The 27,294-nt window shown below is 44.0% G+C and overlaps 1 protein-coding gene across 25 annotated transcripts in view; it reads left to right on the forward strand.

The window, feature by feature from the left end:
• LOC137420979 (uncharacterized) overlaps positions 1-27,294 on the forward strand; it is a 136,910-nt gene that overhangs the window by 13,496 nt on the left and 96,120 nt on the right. For 17 of the 25 annotated variants that reach the window (XM_078772102.1, XM_068106550.2, XM_068106555.2 and 14 more), the window contains 6 exons: positions 7,857-8,688; positions 8,888-8,978; positions 11,648-11,743; positions 20,316-20,443; positions 20,806-20,988; positions 22,004-22,266. In XM_078772102.1, the coding sequence (XP_078628228.1) occupies positions 7,857-8,688; positions 8,888-8,978; positions 11,648-11,743; positions 20,316-20,443; positions 20,806-20,988; positions 22,004-22,266 (1,593 nt within the window). The remainder of the gene's footprint in view (positions 1-7,856; positions 8,689-8,887; positions 8,979-11,647; positions 11,744-20,315; positions 20,444-20,805; positions 20,989-22,003; positions 22,267-27,294) is intronic. The other 8 variants (XM_078772103.1, XM_068106553.2, XM_078772113.1 and 5 more) reach the window with 1 other exon arrangement.

The following is a 27,294-nucleotide window of genomic DNA, read 5'->3' on the forward strand; positions in this document are numbered from 1 at the left end:
TGAATTACTTGGTGGTGAGGTGTTTTGAATTACTTGGTGGTGAGGTGTTTTAAATTACGTGGTGGTGTGTTTTGAATTACTTGGTGGTGAGGTGTTTTGAATTACTTGGTGGTGAGGTGTTTTAAATTACGTGGTGGTTAGGTGTTTTGAATTACTTGGTGGTGAGGTGTTTTGAATTACCTGTGGTGAGGTGCTTTGAATTACGTGGTGGTGAGGTGTTTTGAATTACGTGGTGGTGAGGTGTTTTGAATTACTTGGTGGTGAGGTGTTTTGAATTACTTGGTGGTGAGGTGTTTTGAATTACGTGGTGGTGAGGTGTTTTGAATTACTTGGTGGTGAGGTGTTTTGAATTACTTGGTGGTGAGGTGTTTTGAATTACTTGGTGGTGAGGTGTTTTGAATTACTTGGTGGTGAGGTGTTTTGAATTACTTGGTGGTGAGGTGTTTTGAATTACTTGGTGGTGAGGTGTTTTGAATTACTTGGTGGTGAGGTGTTTTGAATTACTTGGTGGTGAGGTGTTTTGAATTACTTGGTGGTGAGGTGTTTTAAATTACGTGGTGGTGAGGTGTTTTGAATTATTTGGTGGTGAGGCGCTTTGAATTACTTGGTGGTGAGGTGTTTTGAATTACTTGGTGGTGAGGTGTTTTAAATTACGTGGTGGTGTGTTTTGAATTACTTGGTGGTGAGGTGTTTTGAATTACTTGGTGGTGAGGTGTTTTGAATTACTTGGTGGTGAGGGGTTTTGAATTACTTGGTGGTGAGGTGTTTTGAATTACTTGGTGGTGAGGTGTTTTGAATTACTTGGTGGTGAGGTGTTTTGAATTACGTGGTGGTGAGGTGTTTTGAATTACTTGGTGGTGAGGTGTTTTGAATTACTTGGTGGTGAGGTGTTTTGAATTACGTGGTGGTGAGGTGTTTTGAATTACGTGGTGGTGAGGTGTAATCGTCCCAAACTTCCAGTCTGCACCGACCCCTCCCCTATGTATGTGCTGAGGGGTTTTTTCTTTAAAAAAACAAGTACAAAAAGTTTTAATTAAAACAAAAGCCGCGTCGATGTTACACAATGCCTCGATGCAGCTGTGCCTATAACGTCGATGTTATAGGCACAGGACATTCCTATTGATTCGATTACTTGATGTTATTTTTGTGCAAAGTGAAAATATATCTCGGCAATTTCCCGTGTGTGGCGACGAATTTTTAATATATCTCGGCATTTTCCCGTATGTGGCGACACGTGAACAAAGCTATGCTCCTCTCTCCACATTATTGTGACGACGTATAAATTAAATATTTCATCGTGACGATTGTCATCAAATGGACGAATTTTTAATATATCTCGGCATTTACCCGTCTCTTATTTCAGGCGGTGTATGACTGACCATGCTGCGATTTAAAAAATATATATCTCGGCAATTTCCCGTATGTGGCGACACGTGAACGAAGCTATGCTCCTCTCTCCACATTATTGTGACGACGTATAAATTAAATATTTCATCGTGACGATTGTCATCAAATGGACGAATTTTTAATATATCTCGGCATTTACCCGTCTCTTATTTTGGGCGGTGTATGACTGACCATGCCGCGATTAAAAAAAAAAAAATCTCAATGGACTTGAAGTTACAGGCCTTTGAGAATTCATTTCGTTCTATAAAGGGCAACTTTCATCGGATTTTCTTCCCATTTTTTTTCAACCGAGGCTAAAACTATGTTAGCAACTGTGAAAAATGAAATGATATATTGAATTTGATTTGAAAGAAAACTGTGTGAGAGAGCAAGACACCACGGGCCTACAAAACAGGCCTCAAAGCTATGCGAGTTTATAAAATGGTGGATATTTGTTTATATAAAGCCTCTCCCAGAATGGGTGGAGCTATGGTTCCCAGAATGGGTGGAGCTTCGAGGTTTTGTCTTCTCTGCAAGAACCACAACAACAACAAGAAGAACAAGAACAACAACAGCAGAGGGCACTCTATGAGAAGCGTCTGCGACGCAGCTAAAAAGAACATTCAACCTAAATCTTCAACCTAAATTTCCTATAAAAATGTAACATCACAAACACAACAAATACATTTGTGCAAAGTTATTGTTTGTATTATGATTGGTGTAAATCATGACAACACAGCAACTCAGGTACAGTCATTAGCCTCAGCTAAAATAAGCCCGTTCCTCAGTGACGACGCGTGGTGAGGAGAGCGCAGCGAGCCGAGCCAAGCTAGTATATATGTATATATATACATAGCAGAGCTAACCAGGCTTGGAGCTTGTTTTTCTTTATTGCTGCTGTTTGTGTAATTTGTTTTCCTTTCCGCTGTTAACCCTAACATTCAGATTTATCCAGGAATTTGATTCATGTGTGAAGTTATGTAAGAAGGTTCTTCTGGATGCTGGCCGACCGTTGAAGGTTTGAGCACCCTCAAACATCTCTGGAATCCTGTTACTTGAACTGAGGTGGCATATTCCAGGCACAACCTTCCAAGTGAGCGTGTCTGACTAATCAGTTTGCTGCCGGATGCCTGCGGCAGGTCCTGCTCGGGATGAGGGGGGAGATTGGAGCAGTTAGCATGCCTGTGTCCTCTTGAGCCTCATCCTTCCCGATTTGAGTTGTTTGTACTTGTATGATTTGACAAGATAACCTTTTCTGTACTTTCCTACAATGGAATGACTGTATTTAGGCAAATCGCACCGTTTTAATCTATGGACCTGGAGACGCATTACGTATTCTCTGTGACAGGAAAATCTACATATTAGGATCTTCAAAATGCTGTTTTTTGACCTCTCGCTCACCTGCTCCCCACCGCCCAATCTTAAATCACAGACATGTCTCTTCGTTTCCCTTCCCCCTCTCCAATCTCGATCTAACCTCATCTCCATGTTCTTTATCTTTCTATTTTTACTCTCCCATCCACAACTCTTTCTTTTTCCTTTTTTATTTTTCTCGATCTCCCTCTGACTCTACTGCCGTGCAAACCGGTTATTTTGAAATGGATTGTTCCATTGCATCGAGGGCTTCATGGTTTTAACATTTCTGAAGAAAATGGATCCCATATTGTTCGGATATTGCTGAAATAGCAAGCAAATGGTTTGGTTATTTTTCTCATCGTACTGTACTATAAAAGTTGGGGTACGCTCCAAGTGGACACGTCACAGTTCGTGGCTCTGCATCCACCATAGGCAAATGTGACGTGGTTAAAAAGGAAGTGGTGTTTGAGATCAAAATTGAAAAAAAAAACCTAATATTTATTTCCAGTGAAAAGTATTTGACCAAGGTGGTGGGATTGCGTTGCTCGTTCGGCAGCATGCTCACCTTCTCAGCTACCTTGTCTTTAGTTCATTTCTGTCACCGTTGGATTTATTTGTTTAAAACTGTCACGCTGGTGTGTTGTCATGAGGTTGCATTGTGGACAATATTGTCCTTCAGGGGAAAGCTAAACACTGGCACTCTGCCTCCATTCGTCAAGAGGTGAAAGACTCCATAGTACAGTATATTCTTGGAGAATACAGTTTTTAGAGGGAGGGAAGGAAGGGATTGAAAAATCAGTTGTTACCTCCACCACCAAAGGAGGTTGCAGGTTTTGTTTTCACCCTTGTCTGTGAGTAGGATATCTCAAAGTTGTGGACGGATTTGGCTCAAATTTGGTGTAGTGGTTGGGTGTTTGACCAGGCCAAATTGATTCGATTTTGGTTCAGGTTCGAATCCAGATCCGGCCTGTCGGTGGCATACAAAACGTAAACTGATCAGCCTGGCGGAGGTATGCCCTCTACCGAGTGCCCTTCTAGTTTTGAGTATGTAGTATGTTGTTGGCCCTTTAATTATATTCGTCGAATGGATGGTAACTCTTAAAACGAAAAAATGTTATTGTACAAATGAGTAGACTAATTGATGTAATACATTAGGTTGGGTTCGTGTTTTAGAGAATAATGCATTGTGGGTGGATATATTCTTGCCATCTACCAAAAGCATATTTTTTGAGAGGAAGAGGTATGAATGAATGAATCGTTTTAAGGCCATTTTCCCCGCTAGAGCGGGGGTTACCTTTGCGGGCCCCATGACGATCATGGTTCCCTGTTTGAGGCAATGTTTTAATGGCCGGATGCCCTTTTCATGACGCCAACCCCAAGTCACCTCTTACGATGCGCATTGATACGGTGTACCTATTCTAAACCGGGGTACACACCGGGATCATTCATCCCAGCAAGCTGGTACTCAATTTGCCGACCTCGGAAGGATGACAGGCTGAGTCAACCCCCCGGCGTTAATTCAGCGATCGACCGGGATTCCAACTCAGGATCCTAGGATCCCAAGCCGGCACCCTAACCGCTAAGCCAACACCAGGCTCAGAAGAGGTATGTTGAGGGAAATGGCACAGCATGTGTTTTGTTTAGTTGATAATTTTGCCAAATGCATGGAGAATGCATCATGCCTATTAGCAACCTGGGAATGCATCAAATTGGGATTTGGGACTGGAAGGTGGAAGTGAATCCAACATCGAGTGTGGGGAGAAGTACAACATCGAATCGGTTTTCACTTCTTCAAGTGGTCACAGTTTTGCTTTGTATAGCCATCTCCATTGTTCGCGATTTGTCAATCCAAACTGCCAATATTATGGATGACCCTGTTGTAATGTGAATTATAATAGTGCGAGGGTAGTGATCCCGATTTAATGGCCGAGTAGTTTGATGATGAGCACAGACTTTTTACCTTTGTCTGTTTTTACCTTTAAGGTTAGGTTTTCACCTTTGTCTGTTTGTCTGTGACCAAGATATCTCAAAAAGTTGTGGACAGATTAGGATGATATTTGGTGGAGAGGTCGTGTGTGTGACACAAATAAATTGATTTGATTTTGGTGAAGATTCGAATCCAGATCCGGATACTAGAATTTTAAAAGTGATTTTTCACCATTGGGAGATAGGGCCAAAAACGACATATAGCAGGATATCTCAAAACGTTGTGGATGGATTTGTACGAAACTTGGTGTAGATGTGTGTGTGACAAGGACTAATCTATTCGATTTTGGTGAAGATCTGAGTATGGATTCGGATACGATAATTATTTAATTTTTAAGCGATTCTTCACCATTGAGAGATCGAGCTAAAACCGACATTTAACATGATATTTAAACTAGAACAATGCGACTGTGTCGCTAATATGCCTCCGCATAGTCCCACAACGGGTAGATGCCATCACTCTGCATATGTATGGGTAGTGGATCACGTTTGAAGTTTAGTGTTGATCGGAAAAGGTTCGTTTTTCTATCTAAGATGGCTGCCACACCACGTGACCTATGACATCATCATTTTCAAACTATATGCAACAGTGCTGTTAGATGATATTTGTAAAATTCCACATCGATAGGGTGAGCGGTTTCAGAGGTATAATTATTTAATATTTTCCTTCAATCCAATATGGCTGCCAAACCATGTGACCTATGATGTCATGAATTTAATATTTCAGTACAAATCGGTCATAGATCATGTGCATGCAATTTCAGATTTTTAGGATAAGGAATTCGATTAAATCGTTTTTGACTGGTATACCACTTCACCTATGATGTCATCATTATCATGCTTTTGTTCCCCATTGGGAGTACTTGACAATGTGCCAAGTTTCAAATTTTTCCATTCAGCAGTTTCTGAGAAATTTTTAATTAATGGCTTTTAATCCAAGATGGCTGCCATAACCACGTGACCTATGACGTCACAATTATCAGAAAAACATTCTGCATGGGTGTCACTCCTACCCTGAAAGTTTCGTCTCAATCGGACACATGGTTGCTGAGAAAAACGAGGTTTAGTCCGTACGGAAGGACGGATGGACAACTCGAAAACCATAATGCCTCCGGCGACTTTGTCGGCGGAAGCATAAAAAGTTATGGACGAGCTACGACTAAACCTGGTGGACGAGTTGGTTAGGTGACAAAAACAAGCCGATTAGATTTTGTTTCAGGTCCTAATCCAGATCTGGCCTATCAGTGGGATACAAAACATAAAATGTTCAGCCTGGCGGAGGTGTGCGCTCTACCGAGTGCCGTTCTAGTTAATCCATGTTTTTTTTACTGTGGATGTTTGTATTTTATCAAAGCTCAAAGTCAACCTAGGTTCAAACCTCAAAACAAAAGAACTGCTAGCTCTGATCATCAGTAAGCCGATATGATGGCTCAGAGGTTGCGTATTGGCTTTTGATTAGTCTAGTCCTTGTTTGGTTACTGATCCGACTATAAGTTGCCACTAGTGTTTTGCGGCCGAGAAGTTGCATCGATGAATCCCACCCCCAACCCCTCAAGGGGGCGGTATTGTAAGTTGGGGGTCATATCTACAGATATTTGCTGGTGGGCGTTAAAGATGTCACTGTGTATTTATTTATTTTTGTCTAGGGTTAGGGGTTTTTCCCATCAAAAATATTCATGACTTGTTGCCAACCAGGTATATGCTCTGTGAAAGAATATTGGCTACAAATGACTTTTTGATGACTATCATGACTACAAATGATAGTAACTACAAATGACTATCATGCCTTTTTGGGCCAATGTTGGGTAGGAAAAGCACTTGACATGCATTTCACAGCCAACCTTGCATCATCAACAAAGGCAAGAAATGGTGGTCTCTGCAGAAAATGATAGGAAATAAATTAAGGTGCATAGTTGCTGCTAAATGATGCATTAAAATAAAACCAAAAAACGTTTGTTTTTAACCTGTAGATAACGTACACAATGGATCGAGCAAGGCCTGAGGATAGTTTGGTCTGCATTTAAACAAGTATCGGTCTCTGGGCATAATAATCCCCGAGGGCTTAGATTCCACAGCATCAAGGAACTCCAGATAAGACTGCAAGGCTCAGCATGCCGGTATGTGTGCCAGGGATGATGTGGAACGCTCCTGGACACGGCATGCAAAGGCTTCGTATGTTGTGAGCGACCGAGATGTGAACCCCGAATGCTCAGCTGAGGGCTCAGTGTTTTGATTGAGTGCTTAGTGAACACATATGGACTCTAGCTTTGCAAGTCCTTTTGGAGACGTAGTCAACACTAAACAGGTTATGGCTAAATCTCGCTCAACGAGCTCAATTGATTGGATTTCAGACGAAGGATAGTTACAGAATGCAACTTGAGGGTTTGCCAGGCTGTCTGACCAGAGAGATGGTGACAAATGAGGCCCCTCTCTAGCTTAAGGATCGTTTTCCAGGTCTTGGACCAGTTTTTGAGCTTGTGCTGCTGTTGCCTGTCTTCTTGTGTAAGGCCTGTAAGATGCATATGGACCATGTTTTGTACAGAGATGACTGTGGTTTATTTTCCCTTTTACATCTCTTGCTCTCTGTATTATTTATATATGTTTGAGCGAGCAGAGTTTGGATATTGTATTCTGATGTGGGATGCCATGTTATCCTCTTGTATGCATGGAGGGTTCCTACCCATTTTAATCAGTCGCTATCGGTTTGAATGGAGGTGGTCGTACAAGGCAAGCAGACGGTATCACTTGCTGTTTGAAACGAGGCGTTTGTCATGCATCTCAAACTTGCAAGCCATTGTGCACCAACTACATCCATTCGCATGATTGCTGAGGCCCTTCTCGCACATGAAAAGGCTGTGGCTAAAACGTGTCGAATTGCACTTAAATGAGCCACGAGCAGTTTGTTCCAAGCAGCAGTCGTGAAGAAAATGGATCATGGTCTTTTGTTCTACTACAAGTCAGCCATTCTTATTTTGGGGAATGTTTTATTTATTTTTCATGCTAGATTTTGCATTTTAAGGTGTAACGTGGTAACAGTAAAATTCATACTGCATATCGGTTCCTTGGTAAAATAAGTTCAACCTTGTATAACATGTATGCTTACACAGAATGTTGTGGTTCTGTTTCAGGTACTTTGCCTTTCTGATGGCCTTTCAGATCTGCCTACCTCTCCGACTCTTGAAGACTGTGTGTACTCAACCCAAACCCGCGCTCTGCTGCGCGTTTCGACCAGCATGGTAACGAGAAGCCGTAGCCGAATGATGAAATCCGAGGCAGGCATGGACGAAGACATGGAACATGAGGAGATCGAAAGGACTGCGACCATAGCATATGAGCATGTACCTCGTGGGATTGCTGGTGATTGCCATCATCATTGGACAGGAGACGATCAAGTAAATGATGAGCCAAAACTGGAGGATTTTTCTGAAGGGGAGTCGGGTGGGCTGCACAACAGGGGAAACCTCATTGACTTTTATGCTCAGGACTCACCCTTGGATCATGAACAGCCTGAGCCATCTCCATCAACCAGTCGACATTTTGGAGACTCGGAGTCAGAGTCAGAACTTGAGACTGTCAGCATGCGGCGAATACGTCGTGTGCATTCTGCGTCGAAGCTTGCTCGGCGAAGGATGCACACTCCATATTCACCGTTGGATCGCGAAACTATTACTGCTCGTTCGGCCAAAGGAAGGCAGGTGATAGGTTCGCCGACATTGCAGCCCTCTGAAAGTGAGGAAGAGGAGTTACAGACTGGAGTTGGGTCTGCGGAAGAATTGCGTCGTAAGGAGTATTTGAGATTGCGCAACAAGAAGCGTGAAGTGGCAGCTCGAAGACGATATGCAACTTGCCAGAGTACTAGTTCAAGTGATACTGATATTTCTGATGAATCTACTGCTGCTTCAAGGACCGGCTCCATTGGTCTGAGGCCGAGTAAAAGCCCTCCAAGAAACAATCACCCTGGTAATATTCGCAGGTCTTTTGTTTGTTTATAGCTTTGGCATGTCTTTCCATAATTATCTTTGTTATACATTTAATATATTCTGGTCTTAATGCATCCAAGCAACTGTATAGTAAATGTATGTTTATATATAGAAAGGGGTGAGGGGGCAAGTTTTTTTGGTCATGTAATGTTATTGTTCATTTGGTTCATTTTGTGCAGTAGGAGAGAGACCGGTCCCTGAAGTGATGGTCATTGAGCCTCTCACAACTGATAGTGAAGTGGAAATAATTGATGTTGAGGATTCCTCAAGGTGGGTTGTTGTGACTTTGCTCCATTTTTGTACAACATCTTGTGTCTATAGCTTTAGAGCTTCTGATCTCATGAAACCCTCTTCATCGCATCATGTGAGAGTTCATTGGCCACAGATTCTCATGTAATCATTCTATTTTAAGGATTTTAAAGGGTTAGGGGTATGTGTATACAGTGCCTTCAGAAAGTATTCACATCCCTTCACTTTTTCACATTTTGTTGTTACAGCCTGAATTTAAAATGGATTTAATTTTTTTTTTTTGTCCCTGATCTACACAAAATACCCCATAATGATAAAGTGAAAACATATATTTAGAGCTTTTTACAAATTTATTGAAAGTGAAATAAATAAATATCTCATTTACTAAAATAATCAGTCCCCTGAGTCAATACTTTGTAGAAGCGCCTTTGGCAGTGATTACAGCTACGAGTGTTCTGGGTATGTCTGTATCAGGTTTATACATCTGGATTTGGGGAGTTTCTCCCATTCTTCCTTGCAGATTTGCTCAAGCTCTGTCAAGTTGGATGGGGAGCATCAGTGAACAGTAATGTTCAAGTTTTTCCACAGATTCTCAATGGGATTCAAGTCTGGGCTTTGGCTGGGCCACTAAAGAAAGGGCTTTCACGTTCTTGTTCTGAAGCCATTCCAGTGTTGCTTTGGCTGTATGCTTGGGGTCATTGTCCTGTTGGAAGGTAAATTTTTGCCGGTCTAAGGTCTTTTTGCACTCTCAAGCATGTTCTTCTCAAGGAGTTGCCTTTATTTGGCTCCATTAATTGTTCCCTCTATCCTCAAGTTTCCCAGTCTCTGCCGCTGAAAAGCATCCCCATAGCATGATGCTGTCACCACCATGCTTCACGGTGTTAGATGAGTAATGAGCTGTGCTTTGTTTCCGCCAGACGTAGAGCTTTGCATTCACGCCAAAGAGTTCAATTTTCGTCTCGTCAGACCACAGAATCTTGTGCCTCATGCACTGTGTCCTTCACGTGCCTTTTTTGCACATTTCAGGCATGCTGTGATGTGCTTTTTCTCAGGAGTGGCTTCCATCTGGTCACTCTCCCATAGAGCCTAGATTTGTGAAGTGATGCAGAGACTGTTGTCCTTCCTGCAGGTTCTACCATCTCAGCCAAGGAACTCACAGTGTTCTGTCATGGAGTGATCATTGGGTTTTTGCTCACCTCCCTAACTAAGGTCCTTCTTGCCCAATTGCTCAGTTTCGTTGGACGGCCAGCTCTAGGAAGAGTCTGGGTTGTTTCATATTCTTTCCATTTCCAAATGATGCGGCTCACTGTGCTCTTGGGAACTTTCAACACTCTAGAAATTGTTTTATACCCTTCCCCAGATCTATGCTTCCTCATAATTCTATCTTAGAGTTATACGGACAGTTCATTGGACTTCATGGTCGAGTTTCTTCTCTGACATGCTCTGTCAATTGTGGGACTTTGTATTGAAAGGTGTGTTTCTTTCTAAATCGTGTCCAATCAATTGAGTCGGCCATAGGTGGACTCAAATGAAGTTGTAGAGACATCTCAAGGTTGATCAAAGGACATTGGATGCCCCTGAGCTCAATTTGGAGTGTCATAGCAAATGGGTTGAGTACTTATTGACTCCACATTTCAGCTTTTCATTTTAATTAAGTTGTAAAAAATTATTTCTACTTTGACATTATGGGGTATTATGTGTAGATCAGAGACCAAAATCTAAATTTAATCTGTTTTAAATTCAGGCTGTAACACAACAAAATGTGAAAAAGTCAAGGGGTGTGTGTGCATACTTTCTGAATGCAGAGAAAAAGTGAGAGAGATAGAGGCAGAGAGACAGTCAGTGAGTGTGTGTAAAGCTTTTGGCTTTGTGCAATGGTGATTGTGATCACAAGCTTATGCTCAATACCCATGTCCTTTGTGGCCAGTCCTTATACTGAAAGTTGTTTTGGCTGGAGGGATGGTGCCGAGTCCAGTTTTGAACAGTCCATACTCGTCTTTGAACAGTCAAGTTTGAGTTTGATTATCAGCACGATGATAAATTGTCACTCCAGTGCTTTCCAGGCAGAGTTATTGCATCAATGAGTACACCAACCCGAGGAGGGGTCGTTAAGCCAGGTGTCTCATGTGCTCGCATTTTTTGGTTGATGTTAGATATCAGTGTCTTTTAGAAAGAGGAAGCCATTGTGTGCCAGTATTCTGACCACTGCCAAACTTTTGCCCCAATAATAAAAAGAGGAATTCGCATGATTTCTATAGCGCCAATATATCTGCCAATTAAGTCATTCAAAGGCGCTCCATGATGCAGTCGGCTAAGCCTGCACAATGGTTACCAAACCTATTATTGTTTATCCATATTCCATACTCTATCCTTTTTCAATTCTGAGCATCAATGAAGGAAGCAGCATGTACCATTTTTAGTCTTTGGGATGACTCAGCCAAGGTTTGAACTGCCGACCTCGCAGACTGAATGGGTACTCTAATCATTACACCAATGAGGACCTAATCTAAACAGATGTTATATTGGTGGCATAGCCACACCAGCAGACTATATTTCTGATTGAAACCTGGCTAAATGTGCATTATCTGTAAAAGTTGAATTTTTCCTGTTGGTATATATATATTTTTTCCCATATATTGTTTTTTTCCCCATATATTGTTTTTCCCCCATATAATTACTTCACTGAAAAGGTCTGGTCGTTCTTCACGAACTGGCGAAGCTCTAGCCTCTGTGGAAGGATCTCAACCGTGTGGCCACTGGGTACACCCCACAAACTCAGCATGCCGGTAAGGGTGCATGCAGAATGACCACAGGCTGTGCTGGCCATATGTGAGATTGTGTGAAGATGGAAAGTGTTAGTGTGGTTCTCAATTGTATGATGGTCGAGGCATTAATCATGTTGTCCTGCTGATGAAGCTAATTAGGCAGAAACAACACATCGCAAATGGTGTTAATGTGAACGTATGAAAATCTACGTGACCATTGCACAAAGTCCCTTTTGGGTGGTGATTCACAGTAATGTACTTTGGAGATCTCTCCCCTGATGATTGGTGTTTGGTGAGGTCTTCTTCTTTCTGAATATATCCTTCCTTTTCAGAAGTTAATCCACTTGTTGCATTTCGTTTTTTCAACTCGGCACCATTTCATGTCATGTCACATTTCCCGTGAGTCTGCGTGTTTGTTTGTCCGTCGACAGAGTAACTGGATGACGAGGGCAACGAGAATCACCAAATTTGGCGCATAGATTTATATTGTGAATGTGTCGGATTAGTTCAAGTTTGAGCTCACAAGGAAATTGTAAAATGATATTTAGTACAGGACTGTATTTACTTACACCTCGGCCATGTCACATTGTAGGTTAGTGCCCTCTGGGGTGGTATTGCACTAAGAGAATAGAAATGCGTCAAACCCCCACCACAATCTTCAGCTCCCCACCCTCCCCCATGAGTCTCCACCTTATTAAAAACAAAAGTATACTAAAGTTTCAGGTAGGCTTGGGCGGAAGAATTGATCACCGGTTTGAATCGATTCTCTCGATCAAACCTAAATCAAATCGCAAATTCTACGGAGACAACTACCCGATATAAATATGAACGCCCAAAAAAATGGATTAATGCCATAGGTGGGATGCCATTAACATATAATTACGGGCATATAGTAAGTCTGGTGTTGGCTTAATGGTTAAGGTGGCTGGCTTGAGATCTTATGGTCCTGATTTGAGCCCCTGTCTGGCTGTTGAAATATCACCAGGTGGTTTGACTCAGCCTGTCATCCTTTCGAGGTCAGTAAAGTGAGTACCAGCTTACTGGTAATAGGGGGCGATGCGTCAGCGGCACAGCCACGCTCCCAGAAATGATGCAACCAGCAGCCACATGCTGCACAACAACCACTACAGGGCAGATATAATATAACGTTAGAGGGGATTACCTCATGAAGTACATGGTATTCATAGAATGCTTACCCTGCGCAGTCAACTTGGTGCAAGCCAACTCTTCTGTCTTCTCTCTTCCAACTCTTTTGAAGGGTTTTTTCCTTTGATCCAACATGGCTGCCAGACTAAGTGAGCGATTATTTGAATATTTGAATGAATATAAGTTTATATTCTCTCATATAATTGTTGTGTAGATTACGCTCAAGAAACTTAAAACTGATCAGACTAAGCGTTGTCCCTGTCGAATTATGACATCATAATTAAAGCACCAATTGTGTCATAGTTAACAATACTTGTTCACCATATGGAGTTGTTTACAGTGAGCCATGTTTCATTTTTTTCCGTGGAGCTGTTTCAGAGATGTAGATGGCACCTGTACCACGTGACCTGTGACGTCATTATTATTAAAATATTCTACAGGAGGCGCTACTATGGTCAAAATTTCATGTCCATTGGACTAACGGTTGCAGAGAATTTTTTTTTTTCCATACTGATCACATCAAGTATTGTACTTGTCAAATTATGACGTCATAATGAAGGCACCGATGATATCATCATGAACATATTGTCGTGTCCCCGGGGTTGAGACCCCAAGAGGACGAATGAACAAAACGAGGTTTACCTCCGAGGGGTATACCCAACTTGGCGTTAGTGACATGTGCGGGAAGGTTTGAGGTCTTACCTGATCAGGAACATACACAGGGGTTATCCGATCCCCACAAACACAGAAACGAACCAAGACAAGAAAAGTCAAATTCAACAAATAATAATTTAATGAAAATAAATGCAAATAACAATGAAGGTGAGGTAAGCTAAATTCCTAACTAGGGGTCCCTCCACACCAGACTTGTAAAACAGACGAGGGAAAAATAAACAAAAATAAAATGTGGTGTGGTGCGTTGGCTGGTACTCAGCCTGGCGTCCTCGACCGGTCTTTGAACCACCGCGCGGGAACCGCACAAGTTGGCGCACATTCGCACCAGTAGCAGCCACCAACCCGCGGAGCGGTGGCCAAACTCCTTCCTCCTCCGATCGTCATGATCCCCTGGGCCCCCACCACTCGCTTCGCCAGCGCGCACCGCTCCAAGCGCAACCGCCTCCGTCGAGGGCATAGGGAGAGAGATATCAATGCGACCGCTCGCCAACTGCCGGGATCAAGATAAGAGAGGAGCGAGACAGAATGCGACTGTTTGCAAATGCAGCCAGGGCCAAGAGAGCGAGAAAATGGCGGTCCCTTTTCTTTTCCTCTCTAGCGTCTTGATGGCGTCATCCTTTTGACCAATCGCTCAGCGCCGTCGAATCGTCCCAACCAATCGTCCTTTGGGGCGTGGCCTCACAACCATTCTTGACGCACAATGACGAAGCTCGGGGCGTGGCCTGTCAATTCCAGTCCTCCGAGGCGGAGCCTAGCCGTCCTTCGGGAATGTTCGGCTGGGTGGGGTTCCTTTGCCTATCGTAATGTCTGGGTTTTGCGAGCCCTGCCGGTGTTGTGGGTGAATGGAGTCCAGTCCATTTACAGTGCGATTGTCGTAGTTATTGTGGTGGCCCTTGGTGATGCAATAACAATGAAGGGAAAACATTACAGGGCAATTACACACAGGTTTATCCTTAAGCCCTACCTAATTAGCATAGCTCCACCCCTCGTATGGAGACACATATACAATCTTACACGGACAGTCGGCCTAACTTGATTTGCATCGAGGTGGGTTCTTCTTTTTTGCGACACTGAGCATTCTAAACCAACACGATTCTATCTCGACGAAGGTATTTCATCCCTACCCCAAAAACATAACAATATCTTATTCCCCATGCGGAGTACTTGACAATGAGCCATGTTTGAATTTTTTTCCTTGAGTAGTTTTGGCGATATAGAGGTGCAACGTTTTTCCAAGATGGATTATTAAACCTTACTATTATTCAACATATGATCAGATTTTCCTGGTTCCCTCATCCTTAATAACACTCGAGCCAAACAAAGCGAATGGGTTTAGTAATGTGCATTAATGTAACGCTTCATTATGTAAGATGAATGAATGATCGTTTTAAGGCCATTTTTCCCTGCTAGAGCAGGGGGTTAGCCTTGCGGGCCCCATGACAATCGTGGTTCTCTGTTTGAGACAATGTTTTTATGGCCGGATGCCCTTCCTGATGCCAACCCTTAGTCGCCTCTTACTATGCGCAGGGATATGGTGTACCTATTCTAAATCGGGGTACACACCGGGATCATTCATCTCAGCAAGCTGGTACTCAATTTGCTGACCTTGGAAGGATGACAGGCTGAGTCAACCCCCCGGCCGTTAATTCAGCGATTGACCGGGATTCAAACTCAGGATCCTAGGATCCCAAGCCTGCACCCTAACCGCTAAGCCAACACCAGGCTTGCTTGATTATGTAAGGTAATGCTTGATTACCGTGTGTTCTGACATCCCGTGCATTCTGACAGGCTTGATTAAACCTTACTCTTTTTCGACGTATGATTACATTTTTCAGGGTCTCTCATCATGAATAACACTTTACCCAAACATAGCCAATGGAAATCGGACGCAACAAACCTGGGCACTGCAGCATCGGCATAGGCCCACCAGAAAAACAAGATGGCGACATATCATTTTGTCTCGGTGCTGTGGTGGTGGGGTCAAAACGACAGATGTGGGTGTTGTCTGGCAGCTGTTCGACCAATGGGTACACATTTCAAAGATCGACCCCCCCCCTTCCCCCCCCCCCCCCTCACCAACAATAACCACCACAACAACAGCAACGCAAAGCTCTTTTAGATCTGCGACATTGGTTAACTCGAGAATTAATCGAACATGATACCATGTGCAGTCTTCAGCATTTACTTCACTTTTAATAAAATAATTATTTTTAAGATCGTTTAAAATAAATCCGGAAGTTTAGCGCTACTAAAACAGTCTTATACCATATACGCCACCCTTACACACTGTAATAAGATGACATTGAGTCACAGTTTCGGGGATGGATGCTTTATTGATCACCATAGAACACAGCGTCAATCAGCATCGTACATAGCCATATCGGTGGCCTCTTCTTCATTCCGATACTGCAACCTCTCACATGCCATGCCCACTTGCCAGGGGCTGTGCTCCACTGCTTCTATTACATACACCACCCAATATAACTTGTCCAAGTATTGCAAAATTGGAGTTTATTGGAAGTGTTGCTCTGTTTATGGGGGCAGGTAATGACATACCATAGTGGAGATAGGGTTGTGTAGTATTAGCATGGACGCATAAGAGAAATTTCGATGTACATAAGCAGGGAAACTGTGACCTTAAAGTTGTTTATGTGTTCTTCACACGAGGGGCTGAAGACATGCTAATTAGGTAGGGTTTAATGATAGTTTCCCCACTGTGTGCTTCCCCATGTGATCAATCCACTTCGGTTTTACGTTCACACGGCTGGCCATCAAAAACCACTGTCCATTAACCAACAATCACTACCGCAGACAGTGCCGAACATTCCCGATCGGGCTAAACCCCGCCCCACCACTGCCGACAACATCCGAATATTTACGGTCGGCAAATAAACCCCGACTCCAAAAGATCGTAACAGGCAACGAAGCCCCGCCTAAAGGACCCCGTAAGGAAAAGGCCACGCCCCGAGCATTTGCGATTGGTCGTATGACGTCACAGAGCGAGAAGGTTCAAGCATTGCAGAGGAAGAAGAATCACTCTCTCTCTCTTGGTTTTGTGCTTGCTGAACAAGAAGCTCGCCATTGTTGGTGCGTTTGGTGTGCTGGTATTTGTATGCACTTTTGAAGAAAGTGAGGAACTCTTGGCTGCACGTGGGCAGCATTGCGAGGGAGGAAGAAGAGCGTGTGGCTCTCTCTGTCTTTTGCTCTCTCTCTTTTTGTCCTGGTTGCGCCGGCGGAAGGCTGCTTCATGCCCGTGACCACTGGCGGAGCGAATTTCATAGCCTTTGTGCCACTTGGAATAAACGTGGAAGGAGGTGTGGTTGATCTGTGGTGCTCTTCGTGGAAGCTGTGGCCACGCTGTGCTTTCTGGCAAGGAGTGAGAGAGGATGACGTCTTGCTGCCGCTTCGCGGTTCGGGGTGCTCGCGTCATTGTGGACGCGTCGACGCTCGGTCCTTTCGCCGACCGACCGGACCCGTTCAACAACCACCACACATCCAAAAGTCCTTGTTGAGGCCGGAGCTGAGTGTCGGCCGACTAAGAACATTTATTTTTCTTTTAGCTTTCCCCTTGTCCGTATTTGTGTCAGAATGGAGGGTCCCTCGAGTTAGATTTGATTTTACCTCAACATTCATTTTATTTCCGTGCCTTAATTTCATTAAATTTATTATTGTGCATTTAATTTGTCGTATTGTTGATTTTCCTTGTCTCGTTTCTGCGTTTGTGGGTTCGAGGAATAAAACCCATGGCTTTCGTCCATGCAGGTAAGCACCCTGGTTTCCTTCGCCCGTGCACGATGGACTGACCGCCAATTTTCGGCTTGACCGCATCAGAGTTAAAACTGTTCGGCTATCTGTCGCCCGTCGTCTTAATCACCGGCGACACGACAGTATTATGAAGGCGTTTTGATTCCTTTTCCGGCAACTCATTGCGGTACACACAGTGAAACAAAACAGCAGAATGATTCCTTTTCTCCATTCAAACTGGTTGAATGAGTGATTTTTATATTGCAGGCACCTGCAACTCACCATAGGAGAGTTCAATTCCAAAGTAAAGGAGAATCACCTGCTTGAAATCTAATTATTTCTAACAACTTCTATAAGGTGCCAATAATATTGTCTGGCCCATTTTAGGATTTATGTGTGGAATAAGCTAAGATTTATTAGTTTTTTCAGCTTTTTTTGTTTTGTTCCACTGCAAACCACAGAAATACATATGTGGACACAAATAGATTTATTAATTTCAACAATTTTCTGGAAGAAATGGTTCATTATTTGAAAAAAGTGGAAGGGTGCCAATATTTTTGGCCACTACTGTATATATATAAATACAGATAGATATATAGCTAGATGTATATATATATGGAGTTGTCTCCACAATTCGATTGTATATATATATATATATATATATATATATATATATATATATATATATATATATATATGAAGGAGCTGCGCTCCAACGCGAGTCGAAAGAATTGACGCGACCAAAGACGGAATTCGTCCGAGTTGCTTTATTGAAACAAAACAGCTCAGGTATTCTGACAAAAGCCCGTTTATCGGGCAGCAATATATATACACATTTATGTCGGGAAGTTTGCCCGGCAAAAGCTATACCGGGCATGCCCGGGTGTCAAGGGCGAGCCTTGGAAAGGCGAGTCTGGACCTGCCCGGGCATGTTTGGCTGCGGCCTGGCAAGTCGAGGCTGGGCGTGCCCGGGCACTCTGGACGAGCACTGGAAAGGCGAGAGCGGGCATGCCCGGACGCTCTGGGCGAGCCCTGGAAAGGCGATAGCGGGCATGCCCGGACGCTCTGGGCGAGCCCTGGAAAGGCGATAGCGGGCATGCCCGGACGCTCTGGGCGAGCCCTGGAAAGGCGATAGCGGGCATGCCCGGACGCTCTGGGCGAGCCCTGGAAAGGCGAGAGCGGGCATGCCCGGGAAAGACGAGACCGGGCGTGCCCGGGAGGTTCGGGCGTGCCCGGGAACAGTGAGTCCGGGCATGCCCGGGAGAGGCGCGTCTGGCCGTGTTCTGGCCGGTGCAAGGCGATTGTGTGCATCCAGTGGTAACCGCTACATATATATATATATATATATACATATACATATACACACTATATGACCAAAAGTATGCGGCACCCCTTCAAATTGGTGGATTCGGCTGTTTCAGCCACACCTATTGCTGACAGTTATATATGATCAAGCACACAGCCATGCAATCTCCATAGACAAACACTGGCAGTAGAATGGGCCGTACTGAAGAGCTTACTGACTTTCAACGTGGCACCGTCATAGGATGCCACCTTTCCAACAAGTCACTTTGTCAAATTTCTACCCTGCTAGAGCTGCCTGGTCAACTGTAAGTGATGTTATTGTGAAGTGGGAACGTCTAGGAGCAACAACAGCTCAGCTGCGAAGTGGTAGGCCACACAAGCTCACAGAACGGGACTGCTGAGTGTTGAAGCATGTAGCACATAAAAACTCTGTCCTCGGTTGTAGCACTCACTACCGAGTTCCAAACTGCCTCTGGAAGCAACGTCAGCCCAACAACTGTTCGTCGGGAGCTTCATGAAATGGGTTTCCATGGCCGAGCAGCCGCACACAAGCCTAAGATCACATGCGCAATGCCAAGCGGCGTCGGCTGGAGTGGTGTAAAGCTCGCCTCCGTTGGACTCTGGAGCACTTGAAACATGTTCTCTGGAGTGATGAATCACGCTTCACCATCTGGCAGTCCGACGGACGAATCTGGGTTTGGTGGATGCCAGGAGAACGTTACCTTCCCGAATGCATAGTGCCAACTGTAAAGTTTGGTGGAGGAGGAATAATGGTCTGGGGCTGTTTTTCATGGTTCGGCCTAGGCACCTTAGTTCCAGTGAAGGGAAATCTTAACTCGACAGCATACGATGACATTATAGATGATTGTGTGCTTCCAACTTTGTGGCAACAGTTTTGGGAAGGCCCTTTCCTCTTTCAGCATGGCAATTACCCCAAGGTTCATATAGAAATGGTGTGTCGAGATCGGTGTGGAAGAACCTGACTAGCGTGCACAGAGCCTTGACCTCAACCCCATCAAACACCTTTGGGATGAATTGGAACGCCGACTGTGAGCCAGGCCTAATCGCCCAACATCAGTGCCCGACCTCACTGATGCTCTTGTGGTTGAATGGAAGCGAATAAATTCCTGCAGCAATGTTCCAACATCTAGTGGAAAGTCTTCCCAGAAGAGTGGAGGCTGTAATAGCAGCAAAGGGGGGACGAACTCCATATTTTAACGACCATGATTTTGGAAATAGAGGTTTGATGTTTGGGTGTCCACATACTTTTGGTCATGTAGTGTATATTTAAACCTGGAGGCTTGGTAAATTTGACCACATTTGAGTGCTGTGTTTTAAAGAGGAACATGACAAAAGACAAACCAAACCTAGTACAGTAATTAGTTTTGATCAAGATGTAATGTGGCACAATTGATCTTGAAGAAGGTACAGTATGTTTAGAGATTTGTACACAGAGGCCATTTTACTCTCAGCTCAATGCAGCAATTAGCTCAACACTGTTTTAGAAGAATGTAGTTGATGTGCACAGCATCATCCAATTGGACATGAGTTTGAATCTGTTGAGTAATGTAGTATGTAGGTTTAATCTAATGGTAGGGAGTCGAATAGTTCTCTAGGAATTGAAAAATCATGACTTGAAATAGATGTTTGTTTTGAATCTTTCATTCATTTCATATATTTTAATTTTTATAAACTGATTGTGTTTGGTGTTGTTTTTTTGCAGCCTGTCGGGTGTTCCTTTGCCCTGTGCTCAAGGGGGCAGGCTCCAGACTTCCCCTTTAGAGATTGTTGATCTTAGCCATGTGGATGAAGGTGTGGGTGATATTGTGGATCTTACAGTTGACGAAGATGGTAAGAATGTGCACAGTCCACTTTCTGTAGGCTCACATAACACCGATGTTTTAGAAACGTCCATCATTCGATTTATGCACTTTTGCTTCAATCCCCTGCCACCCAATTCCCAGAGCCCCCCCCCCCTCCACCTCTCCCCCGCCATCTCCCCATTACCAAAACCACCTTTTCCTTCACATCTCACCCTTCTTGCCTCAACCCCAAACCACTAAACATTATCTCTGACGTGAGTGGTGGGGAATGTAGATTGTATTTGTGGCTGCGTCGGCCTCCGTACTCTGTGCTAACCCACTTCCTTTCTTTCACATTTTGATTTGCTCGCTTTTTCCTCCTCTCTCTTTTTCTCCTGGTTCCATTTCCAGACCCTGTTGTAGCACTTCCCTCGCAGCCCAAATCGACAAGTACTTCTTCAAACTCCCCCATATTCTCGGCCTCATCGAACAGCCAAGTTTCATCTCCGGCCTTGCAGCCCAGCGTCTGCTCTGTCCACACGTCTGTCATTGTGTCGTCTAACCAGGCTGCCACTGCGCAGTCCTCCTCTCTAGGTACCTTGTTGCCATACAAAGGAATATATACGCCTCGGTTGCTTTGCTCACTATTTACCAACCAGTCGAGCACACCTTGAAACAACATTTTTGGCTTTGGGTGTAGTGGATATGAATTAGCAGCCAAACATGGGAGTTTGCCATGGCGTGAGTAATGTCACTTTTGTTAAAGGCACTGCCAGAACCTTTAGTGCAGCATTTGATACATTTCATCACGTTATGTATATCAGAAGATTTTTTTTTGGTGATACAATTTTAAAACCTGCACTTCCTTTTAGTGATCCCTGGTGTTGGGCTAGCGGCTAGGGTGCCGGCTTAGGATCCAAGGATCCTGGGTTCGAATCCCGGTCGATCGCTGAATTAACGCCAGGGGGGTTGACTCAGCCTGTCATCCTTCCGAGGTCGGCTAATTGAGTACCAGTTCACTGGTAATTCCCTGTTTGTCGTTAAAGGCGGCAAAAAGGGTTGGCGTCAGGAAGGGCATCCGGCCGTAAAACATTGCTTCAAATAGGGGACCGAAAAACAACAACAACCACGGTTCCCGAAAAAGGCCAACCCCCGCTTTGCGGGGAAAAATGGCCTCTAAAGGTGGTTTTTACTTCCTTTTAGTGGTACCAATGTTAAAATGCACACCAATTGCTTCCTCTGTCTTTGATTCTGTATCTCATCTCCTTTCTGTCCTCGTGCTACATTTAAATTTTGTTTGGATCTTACAAAAGCAGAATAGTGCATTTATAAACATGTATAAGTAACCGCAACACCGATTGGTTCTTCAGTTATGACGTCATTGGTGTTCTGAACGCCCATTGGTTGACTCGGTCACCACTGTCCCTGGCTGATTGGCTGGACTCCAGCCAATCGGAGCCAGGGACAGTGGTGACCGAGTCAACCAATGGGCGTTCAGAACACCAATGACGTCAGGATTGAAGAACATTCGGAAAAGCAGAATACTTTGCCTCCTTGTGACCATTAGACGATTTGCTTTCTTTTATGTATTCGGTACGTTTTCCAACAGGAGAGATTCGAAACTCGGAGACTGCTGAGCAAAATGAAACTGCCCTCCTTCCTGAACCAATGCCCCGCCTTCCTGAATGTTGTCCAAAGCATTTCACTGCAAACCAACCAACGTTATTTGCCGGCCCGTCATGTTCCCGTCGTACACTACCTGGTCACAATGGCCAGATGTGCTCATCTGATAGCTCTTCAACTGCTTGTCAGACATTGTCTTCTTCCGTTTTACTCAACAGAGCAGTCCACGGTCGGCAGCAGCGTGACCAGGTTTGTTCCACTAATCACAATCTGCAAATGACCTCACTCATTTGCAGAGAGAACATAAGTGGTACACGTCGTTGTTGTAGTTCATTGTTACTGAATGTCATGTTAACAATATGGTTGTACCTTTAAAGGGTGTATATATATGTAGTTACAATTTTTAATGTAGACTGACTTCTGGATTTAAAGCAAAAGTTAATTTTCATTTACATACTAAAAGTAAGTTTGTAATTTTGCTATTCCTGTTTAATTGTGTTTCTACAAAATATAAGCATATTTTGTTATGTAACAGTGTGATGTCAGACGGTGAGAAATCCTCTCTTTGTAATGGGTGTGTTCACACGACTTTCCCACAGTACAATAAACACTACCTACATAGAGATATATATTAAGCCTCCTATCTTCATCGAGCAGTAATATAAGGCACAGTTCGCGTCTCATAGCAGCCGAACCTCCGCGATCTGTGAGCAGTAATGTCCGTCTGCCACACGAGCACATTACCTTTGCCTTGCTGCCCAACAACCAGGAGGTGGGGTTGTGGTCGGGCGTAACAATAAACCAAAACGAGGTGCTTCTGACCCGATAAATGCATCGCGGCATTAAACGCCATGAGCTCATGTATACCGCTTCGCTTACTGTCCAGATAGCTTCACCAGCACACACTAGAGTCTATTTTGAAGACCGAGGTTTAAAGGTCACAAGTAAAGGATAGTGTCGTTGCCGACCATTTTTCGCCCTTGTTAGAGCTCAGCAGGACAACACACCACACCACATAATCGTTTACTTGTGTGACCATGCAACCGAGTCGGCGTTACACTATATAACAATTTATATCTATACTGTATTTATATATGTGTGTATGTATGTATATGTATTTGTCTGATTTGTACAATTGACATGACATGTGTATATATATATATATATATATATATATCAATATATATATATATATATATATCAATATATATATATATATATATATATATATCAATATATATATATATATATATATATATATATATATATATATATATATATATATATATATATATATATATATATATATATATATATATATATATATATATATATATATATATATATATATATATATACATATATATACGTATATATATATATATTGTTACGGACACGGCTTAAGATGTTGCTTGACCGAGCGGAATGGCCGCCGTGTTCGCACAGTTTACCCGATTACCCCCAACTCACCCGATTCCACTCGAACGTTGGCCAAATCGCGCTACGCTAAATCAATGATGGAAAGGACACAACGACTGGGATAAATGAAACGACGCAAGGGGTACAGTTCTCAAGACCTCCGGAGGAGGATATAATTAGTGGTGGAGAAAAGGGGTAGATTACAAGGTAATGAGGTAAAGACACAGAAGAGATAGGCACTTAGATACAACCTTATCTATCCCAGACAGACCACAGACAAACGGAACAAGACTGACTTACACAGGGATTGATGGCAGGGAAGGACAGGCAGTCGATAGCACAAGGTGCACCTTGGCTCGGGGACAGGATCAAGCACGGTCCAGTCCAGAGATGCGGGGAGGTGTCACAGCGCTCGGAGGTGGCGTCCTTCTCTCTCCAAGCTCAGCGCGCATCTGACGTCACCTCCCTCTTCCTGCGCATGCTCAGCGGGGAGTGACACGCCCTCGGCTCGTTGGCTCCGCCCCAGATGGGATCGGTCCGCCGCTTCTATTGGGTGCGGGGGTTACCGGGCTCCGCCCTTGACGAGGAGCTGACAGCGAGCCCCTACTTGGTAACCCCGTCGAGCACATGTGCGATGGCGGCTCGTTGGAAAGGCCTGGCGCCCTCCCAACACCCCCCACCAACCAAGCCGGAGTGAGGACGCGCACTCCCCGCGCCGCCGCCGTTGTTGTTGTTGTTGTTGTTGCTGAACCGTGAGGAAGAGCTGCGGGGAGGTATTGGGAGGTCCTAAACTTCCTAACGGTGCCATACAATCACATTCTGGTGCAACGAAGAGTCAGAATTAATGGAAACGAGTCCTTAACTGACATAGACTAAGAATAACTAGCAAGATGTCCTATAGTTGTCTACGTGAGATGCGGTGGACCTGGATGCGACATTTAATGGGGGAAATAGGGGGAGGTCGGGTCTACAGAGTGTTGTTTACAGAAAATGGGACTAGGGAATGGGGGATTGGGGATAGTTGGGAAGTATTGAGGAAATAGGGGAATATTTACAAGCGGATATGGATGGATCCAAATCCCATATCCGCAACAATATATATATATATATATATATATATATATATATATATATATATATATATATATATATATATATATATATATATATATATATACATATACATATATACATACATACATACATACATACATACATACACACACTAGCAGAAGTACCGGGCACGGGGGGGGGAGTAGAGGGGGGGAAGGGAAGGGGGAGGGGGAAAAGGAGGGGGGAGGGGCGAGGGAAGGGGAGGATGGAGGGGGAGGGAAGGGGAGGGCCAGTCAACAATGACGTTGCAGTTCTCATGGTAGGAGAGCAGCACAACAATCGCGACATCGTCCTGCATCTTCGCAACAACAGCACGAAGCGGATTTTGGAGACACCGATCCTGTGACGCCCTCCAGTACCGGCGTTGCCGGGCGGGGGAAGAGAGACCCGTACATTCCCAACCCGTACATTCGCCCTCTCGACTCAAGCTCACTCGGACAAAAGCCTCGCACAAATTACACCGTGAAGGCCCAATGGCCATGTCTATGCCACAAATCAAGTACGTGGCGAGTCGGGCGCACTGAATTGAAAATATATAGAACGCTCATACTCTGTGAAAAGTGAAGCCGCCGTGTCGCCATCTTGGTTAACACGACTCGACCAACTTGCTTCGCGGATCTCGTTTGTTTTGAACGTGTCCCAGATTTTAAAAGCGATACAACTGTTAAAATGCCATTTTGTGCAGCAATAAACTGCTCCAATCGGTTACGGAAGGGTTGTGGAAAGACGTTTCACAGCTGTTTCAAAGACGTTTAATTCATATCGCACAAAATCGACACAAAACACGATCGTACAAAAGGTGAAAAAACGCAATCGCTTTTCGCTCTGAATTACGTGCAAACGTGTGATGGAAATCACCATCGTCCAGCATCGAGTGCCAACCAAGATGGCGCCCGATAGCTGCATCTCCACCTATGTGGTGTGAATTTTCAGTTCAGTGGTCTGGCGGCGGGGATGGAACATCACGTGATCGCTCTGAGCGAATCAGCGAGCTGCTCTGGCACCGGCTGAGATTCCGTGTATAATGTTCCTCGCTGAAATGCGCTGAGGTAAATATGAATTAAAAATATGGATCTCGTCAAATATTTTGAGGTAGGCCATGTTCGTCCCAGGCTCAATGGCCATGTCTATGCCAAATATCAAGCACGTGAGCCTCTCCGTTTAGGAGTCTATCGGTAACATTACACACACACAAACTGTGTTTTATATATATATATATATATATATACATATATATATATATATATATATATATATATATATATAAATATATATATATACATATATATATATATATACACACACACACACAAACTAGGAGGCCTTTGTATATATAGGAGGATCTCTGCCTTTGTCTATTTGTGACCACAGAGCTTTAATCTCAGTCTGCAAAGACTTAAGTACCACGCGGATGCCTCCTATTTTGGAGGTGATGTGTTGGTATAATTTATGTGCATGACGTTAGTGTCATGTCATAGGGTTAGTGTGCTTCCCCAGTCATATGTATATATATATATGTATATATATATATATATATAATATGCATGTATGTAGTATGTACGTATGTATGTATGTATGTATATATATATGTATGTATATATATGTATGTATATATATATGTATGTATGTATTTTTTTTTTTTTTTTTTTTGTATACAAGATCGAGGCTCGTGAAAGAGCTAACATTAATCACACAAAAAGACAAACCGACACACAAAACACAAAAAACAAGGGGAGCGGCAGACAAGATGGGGAGAGAGGGGGAAGGACACAAACACAACATTTGAGAGCAGGGACATCGGGAGGACTTGGGGGGAGGTGGGAGAGGAATAAAACATATGAACACTGCAAGGACTCTGGGGTGAATTACCGGGGGTAGAAAAGATCAAGGTTTTCGATGGGGGAAGATAAGAGATGGTGGTGAACAGCTGTTTTAAAGACCTGGAGGGAGGAGTGGGATTGAAGGGAGTGGGGGAGTTTGTTCCAGAGGCGGGAGAAAAGGGGAATGAAAGAGTGAAGGTGAGCAGAGAGCCTAGACTTTGGCAGTTTAACCATAAGAGGGTTGCAGGCAGATCTTGTGCGACCTGAAGGAATATTGGGGGGACAGAGCACAGAGAGAGCTGAGGGAGCAAGGCCGGAGAGGAGTCAGTAGAAGACAGAAAGACCACCAACCTGCCTGCGGTGAGTGAGTGAAAGGCCCTCGGAGTTGACTACATCGCAGGAGATTCCAATGATTCTGAAAGCTTTGGCCTCAACAGCGTGAAGCCGAGCAAGGTGTGAGGCAGGAGCACCAGCCCAGAGGGGGGAACAGTATTCCATTGAGCTGTGGATGAAAGCCTTGTATGTGGTGAGGAGCTCAGGTGTGCCAAGGAAGGACTTCGCACGACGGAGGATGCCCAGTCGGCGACTGGCTTTGGAGGCCAGCTTGGAAATGTGGTTTTCCCAAGAAAGATCATGGCAGATAGTGAGACCCAAAAGCTTGAGCGACAGAACTTCTTGGAGAGGATTGTTGAGAAAGTAGATGGGAGGGTTGTCCAGTCGGTCCTTTCGGAGAGACATTGTAAGAGTGTGAGATTTGTCAGGATTGAAAGACATGTTCCACTTGTTTGACCAGTCTGTGATTTTGTCCAGGTCTGCAGAGAGTGAGGACGCTGCAGACTGCCGATCTGAGGGATGAGGAATGGAGCGGCAGATAGTGGAGTCATCAGCAAAGAGATAGAGAGGATTTTCCAGAGAGTCGGAGAGA

Source organism: Myxine glutinosa, chromosome 2 (genome assembly GCF_964187855.1).
Source record: "Myxine glutinosa chromosome 2, kmMyxGlut1.1, whole genome shotgun sequence".
In the NCBI taxonomy this organism is placed as follows: domain Eukaryota; kingdom Metazoa; phylum Chordata; class Myxini; order Myxiniformes; family Myxinidae; genus Myxine; species Myxine glutinosa.